At 39.9% G+C, this 13,513-nt stretch overlaps 1 protein-coding gene across 5 annotated transcripts in view; it reads right to left on the bottom strand.

Moving 5' to 3' along the window:
* IL12RB2 (interleukin 12 receptor subunit beta 2) overlaps positions 1 to 13,513 on the bottom strand; it is a 163,165-nt gene that overhangs the window by 42,533 nt on the left and 107,119 nt on the right. For all 5 annotated transcript variants that reach the window (XM_053693381.1, XM_053693383.1, XM_053693382.1 and 2 more), the window contains 3 exons: positions 11,616 to 11,717; positions 7,347 to 7,505; positions 6,318 to 6,461 (listed from right to left, as the gene is read on the bottom strand). In XM_053693381.1, the coding sequence (XP_053549356.1) occupies positions 6,318 to 6,461; positions 7,347 to 7,505; positions 11,616 to 11,717 (405 nt within the window). The remainder of the gene's footprint in view (positions 1 to 6,317; positions 6,462 to 7,346; positions 7,506 to 11,615; positions 11,718 to 13,513) is intronic.

Consider the following 13,513-nt stretch of genomic DNA (forward strand, 5'->3'; position numbering starts at 1 on the left):
AACAGGGGTGACTGCTATCCCCTCAGTCATCAATATGCAAAGTCCTCAGCACCCTTGTAAATCTTACTGTATTTATAGAAGCAACTTTCACAAGTACAATAACATAAAAACAAGCAATGTTTCGGGATGTTCTCTCTTAATCATGACCATATTGCTTATCGCGACCCTAATTAACTTTAGTGCACCACTTGTAATCTAGCCCACAATAACTACATCAAATTAACAAGTAAAATAACTAAAGAACAAGTTGTGGGATTTATACTAAATTGGCATAAGCAGATGAGTCAATTGTTTTTGTATAACAAGTCACATCTTGTCTTTGTTGTCACTCTAAAACAGACAGTTACAAGTCCAGGGTATGCTGTCCATTATGACCCTGCTTATCTCTCTTAGGCCTAGATTTGGAGTTTGGCGGTAGATGGGCTGTTAACGCTCCGCGGGCTTTTTTCTGGCCGCACCATGAAATTAACTCTGGTATCGAGAGTTCAAAAAAATGCTGCGTTAGGCTCCAAAAAAGGAGCGTAGAGCATTTTTACCGCAAATGCAACTCTCGATACCAGAGTAGCTTACGGACGCGGCCAGCCTCAAAAACTTGCTTGTGCACGATTCTCCCATAGGAAACAATGGGGCTGTTTGAGCTGAAAAAAAACCTAACACCTGCAAAAAAGCAGCGTTCAGCTCCTAACGCAGCCCCATTGTTTCCTATGGGGAAACACTTCCTACGTCTGCACCTAACACTCTAACATGTACCCCGAGTCTAAACACCCCTACCCTTACACTTATTAACCCCTAATCTGCCGCCCCCGCTATCGCTGACCCCTGCATTATATTATTAACCCCTAATCTTCCGCTCCATAAACTGCCGCAACTTACATTATCCCTATGTACCCCTAATCTGCTGCCCCTAACACCGCCGACCCCTATATTATATTTATTAACCCCTAACCTGCCCCCCACAACGTCGCCGCCAGCTACTTACAATAATTAACCCCTAATCTGCCGAGCGGACCTGAGCGCTACTATAATAAAGTTATTAACCCCTAATCCGCCTCACTAACCCTATCATAAATAGTATTAACCCCTAATCTGCCCTCCCTAACATCGCCAACACCTAACTTCAATTATTAACCCCTAATCTGACGACCGGAGCTCATCGCTACTATAATAAATGGATTAACCCCTAAAGCTAAGTCTAACCCTAACACTAACACCCCCCTAACTTAAATATAATTTAAATCTAACGAAATTAATTAACTCTTATTAAATAAATTATTCCTATTTAAAGCTAAATACTTACCTGTAAAATACATCCTAATATAGCTACAATATAAATTATAATTATATTGTAGCTATTTTAGGATTAATATTTATTTTACAGGCAACTTGGTAATTATTTTAACCAGGTACAATAGCTATTAAATAGTTAAGAACTATTTAATAGTTACCTAGTTAAAATAATTACAAAATTACCTGTAAAATAAATCCTAACCTAAGTTATAATTAAACCTAACACTACCCTATCAATAAATTAATTAAATAAAATACCTACAATTACCTACAATTAACCTAACACTACACTATCAATAATAAATTAAATACAATTGCTACAAATAACTACAATTACATAAACTAACTAAAGTACCAAAAATAAAAAAGAACTAAGTTACAAAAAATAAAAAAAATATTTACAAACATAAGAAAAATATTACAACAATTTTAAACTAATTACACCTACTCTAAGCCCCCTAATAAAATAACAAAGACCCCCAAAATAAAAAAATTCCCTACCCTATTCTAAATTAATAGAGTTAAAAGTCCTTTTACCTTACCAGCCCTGAACAGGGCCCTTTGCGGGGCATGCCCCAAGAAAATCAGCTCTTTTGCCTGTAAAAAAAAAACATACAATACCCCCCCCAACATTACAACCCACCACCCACATACCCCTAATCTAACCCAAACCCCCCTTAAATAAACCTAACACTAAGCCCCTGAAGATCTTCCTACCTTGTCTTCACCATCCAGGTATCACCGATCCGTCCTGGCATCCGGTGCTGAAGAGGTCCAGAAGAGGCTCCAAAGTCTTCCTCCTATCCGGCAAGAAGAGGACATCCGGACCGGCAAACATCTTCTCCAAGCGGCATCTTCGATCTTCTTCCATCCGGTGCGGAGCGGGTCCATCTTGAAGCAGCCGACGCGGATCCATCCTCTTCTTCCGGGCATCTCCCGACGAATGACGGTTCCTTTAAGGGACGTCATCCAAGTTGGCGTCCCTCGAATTCCGATTGGCTGATAGTATTCTATCAGCCAATCGGAATTAAGGTAGGAATATTCTGATTGGCTGATGGAATCAGCCAATCAGAATCAAGTTCAATCCTATTGGCTGATCCAATCAGCCAATCAGATTGAGCTCGCATTCTATTGGCTGATCGGAACAGCCAATAGAATGCGAGCTCAATCTGATTGGCTGATTGGATCAGCCAATCGGATTGAACTTGATTCTGATTGGCTGATTCCATCAGCCAATCAGAATATTCCTACCTTAATTCCGATTGGCTGATAGAATACTATCAGCCAATCGGAATTCGAGGGACGCCATCTTGGATGACGTCCCTTAAAGGAACCGTCATTCGTCGGGAGACGCCGGAAGAAGAGGATGGATCCGCGTCGGCTGCTTCAAGATGGACCCGCTCCGCACCGGATGGAAGAAGATCGAAGATGCCGCTTGGAGAAGATGTTTGCCGGTCCGGATGTCCTCTTCTTGCCGGATAGGAGGAAGACTTTGGAGCCTCTTCTGGACCTCTTCAGCACCGGATGCCAGGACGGATCGGTGATACCTGGTATGGTGAAGACAAGGTAGGATGATCTTCAGGGGCTTAGTGTTAGGTTTATTTAAGGGGGGTTTGGGTTAGATTAGGGGTATGTGGGGTGGTGGGTTGTAATGTTGGGGGGGGTATTGTATGGTTTTTTTTTACAGGCAAAAGAGCTGATTTTCTTGGGGCATGCCCCGCAAAGGGCCCTGTTCAGGGCTGGTAAGGTAAAAGAGCTTTTAACTCTATTAATTTAGAATAGGGTAGGGAATTTTTTTATTTTGGGGGTCTTTGTTATTTTATTAGGGGGCTTAGAGTAGGTGTAATTAGTTTAAAATTGTTGTAATATTTTTCTTATGTTTGTAAATATTTTTTTATTTTTTGTAACTTAGTTCTTTTTTATTTTTGGTACTTTAGTTAGTTTATGTAATTGTAGTTATTTGTAGCAATTGTATTTAATTTATTTATTGATAGTGTAGTGTTAGGTTAATTGTAGGTATTTTATTTAATTAATTTATTGATAGGGTAGTGTTAGGTTTAATTATAACTTAGGTTAGGACTTATTTTACAGGTAATTTTGTTATTATTTTAACTAGGTAACTATTAAATAGTTCTTAACTATTTAATAGCTATTGTACCTGGTTAAAATAATTACAAAGTTACCTGTAATATAAATATTAATCCTAAAATAGCTACAATGTAATTATAATTTATATTGTAGCTATATTAGGGTTTATTTTACAGGTAAGTATTTAGCTTTAAATAGGAATAATTTATTTAATAAGAGTTAATTAATTTCGTTAGATTAAAATTATATTTAATTTAGGGGGGTGTTAGTGTTAGGGTTAGACTTAGCTTTAGGGGTTAATCCATTTATTATAGTAGCGGTGAGCTCCGGTCGTCAGATTAGGGGTTAATAATTGAAGTTAGGTGTCGGCGATGTTAGGGAGGGCAGATTAGGGGTTAATACTATTTATGATAGGGTTAGTGAGGCAGATTAGGGGTTAATAACTTTATTATAGTAGCGCTCAGGTCCGCTCGGCAGATTAGGGGTTAATAAGTGTAGGCAGGTGTCGGCGACGTTGAGGGGGGCAGATTAGGGGTTAATAAATATAATATAGGGGTCGGCGGTGTTAGGGGGCAGCAGATTAGGGGTACATAAGGATAACGTAGGTGGCGGCGCTTTGCGGTCGGCAGATTAGGGGTTAATTATTGTAAGTAGCTGGCGGCGACGTTGTGGGGGGCAGGTTAGGGGTTAATAAATATAATACAGGGGTCGGCGGTGTTAGGGGCAGCAGATTAGGGGTACATAAGGATAACGTAGGTGGGCGGTCGGCAGATTAGGGGTTAAAAAAATTTAATCGAGTGTCGGCGATGTGGGGGGGCCTCGGTTTAGGGGTACATAGGTAGTTTATGGGTGTTAGTGTACTTTAGAGCACAGTAGTTAAGAGCTTATGAACCCGGCGTTAGCCCAGAAAGCTCTTAACTCCTGCTATTTTCCTGCGGGCTGGAGTTTTGTCGTTAGAGCTCTAACGCTCACTTCAGAAACGACTCTAAATACCGGCGTTAGGAAGATCCCATTGAAAAGATAGGATACGCAATTGACGTAAGGGAATCTGCGGTATGGAAAAGTCGCGGCTGAAAAGTGAGCGTTAGACCCTTTAATCACTGACTCCAAATACCGGCGGTAGCCTAAAACCAGCGTTAGGAGCCTCTAACGCTGGTTTTCACGGCTACCGCCGAACTCTAAATCTAGGCCTTAGTGACCTGCTATAAAAGTAAGGGCTAGATTTATCATAGCTGAGGCGTACAGGGGCACTTATACGCGCCCCTGTACGCCTCAGCTCGCCTGTGGCGGGGCGAAATTACCCGTAGGTAATTAACATGCACACGAGCGCAATTTTGCGCTCGCGTGCAATCCCGCCCCCTGCCCGCGTACAACCAATCACGCGCGGGCAGGAGCTGTCAATCTCCTCGGTCGGACTCGACCGAGGAGATTGAATTTCGCCAGTTCAGAGGTGGCGAAGAGTTTAGGGAAAGCAGCTGCCCGTAAGGGGCTTGATAAATCTAGCCCTAAGTGGGCTAATCAAGATGTAAGACAGGAAAGAGCTAGGAGAAGAGCGGAAGGAGAATATATTGAAGGCTACAGAGGGGAGGGACAAGGTTATTCACCCACTCCTTCCCCAAGCATTCTCTCATTTGATGTGAGAGGCAATTTTTCAATAGTCACCCTTAGAGACCCATTTATCAAGCTCCTGTAGGCTCGCCAGAATACAGCAGTTATGAAGCAGCGGTCTAAAGACCACCGCTCCATAACCCTGTCCGCCTGCTCTAAGCAGGCAGACAGAGATCGCCACAATTCAACGCAATCGAGTACTATCAGGTTGATAGACACCCCCCTGCTGGCGGTCAATGTGGGCGCAAATCTGCAGGGGGCGGCGGTTGCACCAGCAGCTCACAAGAGCTGCTGGTGCAATGCTGAATACGGAGAGCGTATTGCTTTCCGCATTCAGCGAGGTCTGCCAGACCTGATCCGCACTGTCGGATCAGGTCTGACAGACCTTTAATAAATAGGCCTCCTAGTCCTAGTCTTTATTTGATATTAAACGGACTCTAAACCCAGATTTTTTTCTTTAATGATTCAGATAGAGTGTGTAATTTTAAGCAACTTTCTAGTTTGCTTCTATTATCAATTGTTCTTCGTTCTCTTGCTATCTTTATTTAAAAAGCAGGAATGTAAAGCTTAAGAGCCGGCCCATTTTTGGTCGAGAACCTGGGTTGTGCTTGCTAATTGGTTTGCTAAATGTAGCCACCAATAAGCAAGCACTATCCGGGGTGCTGAACCTAAAATGGGCTGGCTCCTTAGCTTTAAATTCTTGCTTTTTAAATAAAGATATCAAGAGAACGAAGAAACATTGCTAGCAGGAGTAAATTACAAAGTTGCTTAAAATTGCATGCTCTATCTGAATCATGAAAGCAAAAAATTGGGTTTAGTATCCCATTAAACTGCTATTCTTCCCCTCTCTGTTCTGGGACACCACAAGACCCAATTCTATTACCTTTTTTCCGGTCAACACATCATCCCTACATTTCCTAATGAAGTCATAAGGGTTTTACCGCCATCCTTATTTTTATGATACCCAAACCTGCGCCAGATATATCACATTTTATGCTTGCTCTTCGCTCTAGCTGCCCATCCAGTATTTCATACTGGGTGTTCTCTCCATACCTTAAACTTAGCAACTCCAAAGTGAGCTTCTATACTTCAGTCTACCATATCAAATGCAATTACTGTTTATCCCAGAACGGTTCAAGCCTTTGTACAAGCAGCTGTTATTAATATGAATAACTGTGACATTAATTAGAATTGTACTGACAATTCTGAAGGATCCAAAGTGTGATGTAATTTTTCTACAGATGAGTGACTAGCACAATTAGATGATTGGTTGCATATGGTAACCACGGTGTTGGAATAAAATGACTGATGTCTCAATTTGTTCAAACTCTTACCATCAAGACTCAGGTATATTTGTTGTACGAGAGCTCTGGTGCTTTCTCCAGCTTCGTTTGAGCACGTCATCCAAATAAGATATTCTATGTTGTGTTGAATGTTATTGATTTGATATTGATTTTTCAAAGATTGGTTGGTGAAAACTAAAGAAAAAAGTATGCGGATACAATTAATTTAATTTTATCCTATATAAGGTATATCCTAAAAAGTAATTTAGCTTAACCTGTGGGATTAAGGATACATTTATTGTATAACTTGAAAGAAAAAAATTTGAAAAAAAACCTATGTTAATGCGAGAGATTCTCAGAAAAAATGAGAATCTCCTGACTTTGGTAAAATATTTAGTTTCCGTTAATAGAAATTCAAACCAAAACTCTACATTCCCCTAAAACATTTTAAAGCTTCTTGTTAAATTAAAGTATCCATAGACAACATAGGCCTAGTTTCCATTAAGATGGTAAAGTTTGGAAACAGGTGGTAAAAACCTTTATCACCATTAAAGCCTATGGAGAATTTTAAGTTGCCACCAGTTTCCAAACTTTACCACCTCAATGGAAACTAGGAGTGTACACACTATGGCCTGATTTCCATTGAGATTTTAAAGTTTGGAAATTGGTTGTAACTTAAAAAATCTCCATAGACTTTAAAGGAGACACGCAAAAAGATGCATACATGCCAAATATTTTCCTTCCTTTCATGTGCCTGAGGGCTTGGTATTCAAAACTTCGCCGCTCAGGTGAGATATTCTAAGAAGTCTCATCGGTGCGGCGAGGCCTTTAGAAAAAAAAGTTCTTTATGTGAAACAGAGACTTCTACAGTACATTACAATACAAGATCTAAAAAATTACAATGATTTTGTGTGATTTCTCTCCATGCTAGCAAGGTTTTAAATATCAGGCTCGGAGTAAGAACATAACTCTCGTGTTAACTTAATCAATGTTTGAAATACTTTGTCTTGCCTCAAAAGAGGTCCTTCTATCTTCTTGAATTTAAATGCATGTCGGGTACTATATTTAATAAATACTTACTTATAAACTGCACAGGAGACAATGAATGAGTTTTCTGCATGTAAATGTTATATTGAACAATACATCCCTTTTGACTATCTGCTGGAATTTCTTTCCATGTAACCAATATACTGCTGTCCTTCCAAATTTTGTAATTGAACTGAGGACCTGTCGATGGAACTGAAAGAGGCAGAAACATCAGTATAAAATATATTTTGCATCTTGTGTAACATTGACATGCTAATCCTGCCTTTATTTTCCATAAAACCCTTTTCTAACAAGGATACCAAAACACTCACTATATTTATTATTACTCTAAAAGTTTAGCTTTCAGCAAAGAATACCAAGAGAACAAAGCTAATTTGATGATAAAAGTATATTGGAAAGTTTTTCAAAATTGCATTCCCTACCCAAATCATGAAAGTTTAATTTTGACTAGGCTGTCCCTTTAACAAACCTCTTCAGTCTCACAAATCTATGCCTGGCTTAAAGGGACATATCCCTCAACATAAATTGTCAACTGTGAGAAAGAAAATGTTTATTGATGCATATCTGGATTTCCTTTTTTAAAACCAAGAACAACTAACTCATTGAGCAGTTACCATAAATCTCATCTTCCTACTTTCATATACATGGTAAAAAACAACAACTATTATCATCATTACTGATGAGTTCACAGATCTACACAATAGAGGGTCACATTGTGTCCCTTGGTCTTAGACTGGGCAACTTGGATGAAGGTAGAATTAATATTTCTAGGGCTAAAAACTGTTGAAAGAGACAATCTCACAGGTAAAATTTCAAGAAAGAATTCAGTGTAACCCTCACCCGCACAGCGTTTCATGCATAACACATTAGATTTCTGAGGTCAGTTGTAGGGTGTCACATAATATTTAGTTACATTTTCAATAAATGTTAAGATTTTAACCGGTTTCCTTCCCAGAAGGATTACACAGTAACCTTTAGTAGTTTGAGAGCTGAATGTCTCACACTTGTTGCTGAAAACTTTAAACTAGACATGTGCGATTCGTTTCGGATCGATTCGGAAATTCAGAAAATTCGGAGATCCGGATCGATTCTGATCTTTCAGTCTAATTATAGTTGATGACAGATTAATGATACTATTAAGATGTCTAGAGGGGTTTATAATACCTATAAAATAAGTTAAATGCCCACTCGGATACAAATCCGGAAATAAATCCTCTTATAGGCACATTAAAGTAAAACAATAATGATAATTAGATAGCGCGTACAATTAAAAAGAAAACTTTCCAATTTACTTCTATTATCAAATTGATATCTCTCACTTATGGCCCGATTCTCTAAACCTCTCTGGTCTGGCAAAATGCTATAAGACGCCTCATCAGTATTATGAGACCCCTCAGGGATTGTTTTAACCACTTAAGTGCACATGGTGACACGTGGGTGTCATCTTTACAATATATTTAGTGCCGTTGAGGACCCTGTGTTGCCATCTGGGTTAGGATTGCCACCTTTTCTGTAAAAAAATACTGTCAGTGTGCATTAGCATACATTTGCATATATAATTATATAGCATAACTTAGAAACTAAATCTGCTAGGTCTGATATTAACCCCTTTAGGACGCAGGCAAATGTCCATAATACAAACTTAAATATCTGGACAGACAGGATATAACATTATTGTCACTGCGATCACGTGACTCTAAACGATGCAGTTTGGCTCCTGATTTGCTTCCTGCGTTGCTAGGCACATCCCCCAGTCAGATCCATCAGAGTATTTACAAAGAGAGGAGCAGGACGCCACAAATGTTAGGATGTGCCATGCGTTAAAGCCCAGCGCTTTTAGGACGGCATGGAACATCCTAACAGTGTCTATGGGTTATATAATCATTGATTTACAATTAGATTCTAACATAGGTAGAAGACATTTCCCCATGATATCATCTTTATTTCTATATTTAATTTTCAACTTTGACCTGAGCCATAGAAATACCGGCCGTGTCAGTAAAATACTGTCTGGGTAGGGACCCTATCCAGAGGGAAGAGGAGCTCAGAGCCCCCATGCACTTGGCCCCACTCCCTGGTGGTCTAGGGCTCCAGCACTGCCTAGGGAATCCGAGGATGCCAATGAGGTCACCATGCCCCAGAAACCTGGAAGTCCTGGAATGGATCACAGGGCTTAAGAGAGCTGGATGGGTGATTGATATTAAAACCCCTCACTCTCAGCTCTCTTAAGCCCTGGAAACCCCCACGACCAACTATTTGAAAGGCAATCCCTTGTTTTTTAAAACTGTGTTGTCTTGGGGGGTTAAAGTTTAAACACATTTTGAAAAAATACAAATAAACATACATAAGTTTCAAGGCACGCAACACATATAGGGGCCCATTTATCAAGCTTCGAATGGAGCTTGTGGGCCCGTGTTTCTGGCGAGTCTTCAGAGCCTGAACTGTCATCGGTGACGCTATCTCCTTCCTCGCAAACAGCGAGTTGGCGTGCGGCTGGAGTAAGTGGTGAGTGACCTGCTAAAGCGGCCACGCTGAAGCAGCGTTTGGGATATGTTCCTTAAGCCTGGCGGGTCCCGCCTGAAGTAACCGCACGGCCATTGGAAAGTGTGAGTTAGAGGGGTATTAATGATGCATATGTTGAATGGCTCAAATAATGATAACGAAAAGGAGTGCTGTTTATGACCTTTTCTTCTGAGGGTCACGAATCTTCATGAACCACAAAGAAACTTTGTGTATGTTATTTGCTCCACCTTGGGACACTTATAATATCTATTGACTGTGACCTACGAGTATTTCTATAAGATAGGTCTTTTGAGTATTACACCCATTTTTCTTATTAACTGTGAGTCTTCAGACTCGCCAGAAACACCAGTTATGAGGCAGCGGTCTAAAGACACCAGTTATGAACCAGTCTAAAGACCGCTGCTCCATAACTCTGTCCACCTGCTCTGATGAGGCGGATAGGAATCGCCGGAAATCAACCTGATCGAGTACGATCGGGTTGATTGACACCCCCTGCTGGCGGCCCATTGGCCGCGAGTCTGCAGGGGGCGGCGTTGCACGAGCAGTTCTTGTGAGCTGCTGGTGCAATGCTGAATACGGAGAGCGTATTGCTCTCCGCATTCAGCGAGGTCTTGCGGACCTGATCCGCACTGTCGGATCAGGTCCGCAAGACATTTGATAAATAGGCCCCATAGACTCATGTATCATGCCATCAAAAAGGCTTAGAGGCCTCTGTTTTAAAGACCGCTGCTCCATAACCCTGTCCACCTGCTCTGATGAGGCGGATAGGAATCGCCGGAAATCAACCCGATCGAGTACGATTGGGTTGATTGAGACCCCCCCTGCTGGCGGCACATTGGCCGCGAGTCTGCAGGGGGCGGCGTTGCACCAGCAGCTCTTGTGAGCTGCTGGTGCAATGCTGTATACGGAGAGCGTATTGCTCTCCGCATTCAGCGAGGTCTTGCGGACCTGATCCGCACTGTCGGATCAGGTCCGCAAGACCTTTGATAAATAGGCCCCATAGACTCATGTATCATGCCATCAAAAAGGCTTAGAGGCCTCTGTTTTAAAGCCCCTCAGCCCCTCTTTATAATAAATCCCCTTTAAATGTTTTAATAGCCAGGTGATCAATAGTGCTGAATGTCTTTGTCTTGGCATCATATCTGCTAAGAGAAATTATGGAAGCATGTTACTTTTAATGCAAAACAATTTGCTTGACTCCCTGAGTTTAGTCAATTTAGGGAATTTATATGAAAGAGTAAGACTAGATGCAAACAGGACAATCTTATCTTGCACACTACCTGTTGTCTTTTTTAACTGTATGAAGTCAATTTGTTTGTTTTTTTACTAATAATTTACTAAGTCAGTTTCATATTCAGCTTGCTTTGTAATTCCTACAACCATTAGTGTGTTCTGAGCCAAGAATGCTGGAAACATTCTGCTATATGTTGAAAAATCTATAATAAAACAATAGCTCCTGAAATTGGCTAGTATTAGGGACTCGTGAGGTTAAGGAGGACCACCACTGTTTTGTAGGTGGCACCATGCTAAGAGAGGGTGGGGTTCATAGGGGTAGTGGGCAGGATAATGGTCATGTCTGGGCAGGTAATGGGTGTGTCTGGGCCGTTTGTGCAATGTTAGTGTGAATTGTGGGTGGGGCTAAAGGAAATTCAGAAACTTGGGATATGTGGCTGTCTCAGAGGTACAGCGTGACGGAGCTCAGAACTAGAGAGACTGTCCCTCTCAAATAGGAAAGGTTTGGAGGTCCATCTAACCTCTAACATTAGGAAATACAAATACCTTCTTGCTTAGTAGCACCAAAGGCAACTTTTGCAAATCCTGCTCTGCTGTTTTTCAGTTCATATAAATGGAATTTGTAGCACACACAGGGCATTAGTTTGTCTAAAACAAAAAAAGAAAAAAGAAAACAAAATAAAAACAATTAATTGTCAATATATAAAATAAAGAGTTTATAGTAAACCTTTAAAGGTACAGTAAAGTCATAATTAGACATTCATGATTCAGACAGAGCATACAATTTTAAACAACTTTCCAATTTACTTCTATTATTTAATTTGCTTCTCTTGTTATTCTTTGCTGAAAGGTTATCTAGGAAATCTCAGGAGCAGCAAAGAACCTAGGTTCTAGCTGCTGATTGGTGGCTGCATATATATACCAATTGTCATTGATTCACCCATGAGTTTAGTTAGAAATCAGTAGTGCATTGCGGCTCCTTTAACAAATGATACCAAGAGAATGAAGCAAATTTGATAATAGAAGTAAATTGGAAAGTTTCATGTCCCTTTAACTAAAAGCAACATTCACAAGTAATAATAATTGAGTATTACATTATAAGACTGTAACAATTACTGTCATTTACCATCTGTAAAACAAAAAGGAAATGTAGTTGCACATACACTTAATTTAGGTTTCCTTGATGCACTTGAATATAAACGAATAACTAAAGGGTAAAAACCATAGTGTACTACTACAAGGGGGCAATCTCTAAAAATAAGAGGAAAAGTAATGAATGAAAAATGGGAGTTGTCCCTATCAGCCAGTTAGCAGTACAGTATCAGGACTCAGTTGTACATAATCATAAATGTCCTATTAGTTTTAACTTAAATTTACACAGCTTTTACTTAGCCTTTTTTGTTTTGCAAAGATGCTGCTGTGATAGAAAAAAAATGAGTAATATCTCTCTTTAAAAATCCTTCTAACCCTCAATGGCTGAATTATTCATGTGTTATCAACTAATGCTAAATGGTTTAACATCCCTAATATTGTTGAGGAAATTTCACACACCTGAGGAAGAGATAAGGAACATTGTATCAAGCTGAATTCACAGCTTATCCTCTCTGCCACGGTGCCACCTCAGAGGTGAAGATATATTCCCCCAAAACTCCCTTGTTTGGGGTGACTGACAGGCCCTGCTCCCCTGCAGTTGGTTGTATGAGAGCAGGGGGTGATTTCATTCCAAATTTGAGTTTTAAGTACCTTTACATGCATGATACAAACCTGGGTTTGACTAGCTATTATACCTATGGGTCAAGGCTGATGCTTCCATAAGGTAGACCGGGCAGTCACTATAGGGCGCTCCTGCAGAGGTGCAGTTGTGCTACAGCAGGGTATAGAAAAATGTGTGTATTCCTGACTACCAATGGCTGAACTAAATAGTCAGAGTAAGAGGAGTGAAGGTATTTTAGTAGCTTCCATTTATAAAACAGTAAAATTATTACATATATATATATATATTCACATACACATATATGTATATATATATATATGTATATATGTGTGTGTATATATATATATATATATATATATATATATAATGATAAATGGACATCTATATTGTTAAAATAAATAAAATTGACCTAAATTACAAGTTGTGCGGTATGGCTATACCACTGAAAAATTGACCTTTGCGTGTGGAATATGCAGGTCTCCTGTATTACAAGTCGTAATAAAAAAGCGTTTTAGCCTTTACGTAACTCTCCATCCTGCACTCAAAAAATGGCTTTGAGTGCGGAAAATGGCTTTTGAGTGCAGGATTTTCATAGCACCTGTATTACAGATTGTGCAGTCCAGCTAAAATGTTTGCGTTATAGTCTATACTGCTGCGATCCATTCCGCTATCTGAGACCAGTAATTATGGATTTTGAAAAACAAAAATGTTTCACAAAACTCATAACTAA

Source organism: Bombina bombina, chromosome 10 (assembly GCF_027579735.1).
Source record: "Bombina bombina isolate aBomBom1 chromosome 10, aBomBom1.pri, whole genome shotgun sequence".
In the NCBI taxonomy this organism is placed as follows: domain Eukaryota; kingdom Metazoa; phylum Chordata; class Amphibia; order Anura; family Bombinatoridae; genus Bombina; species Bombina bombina.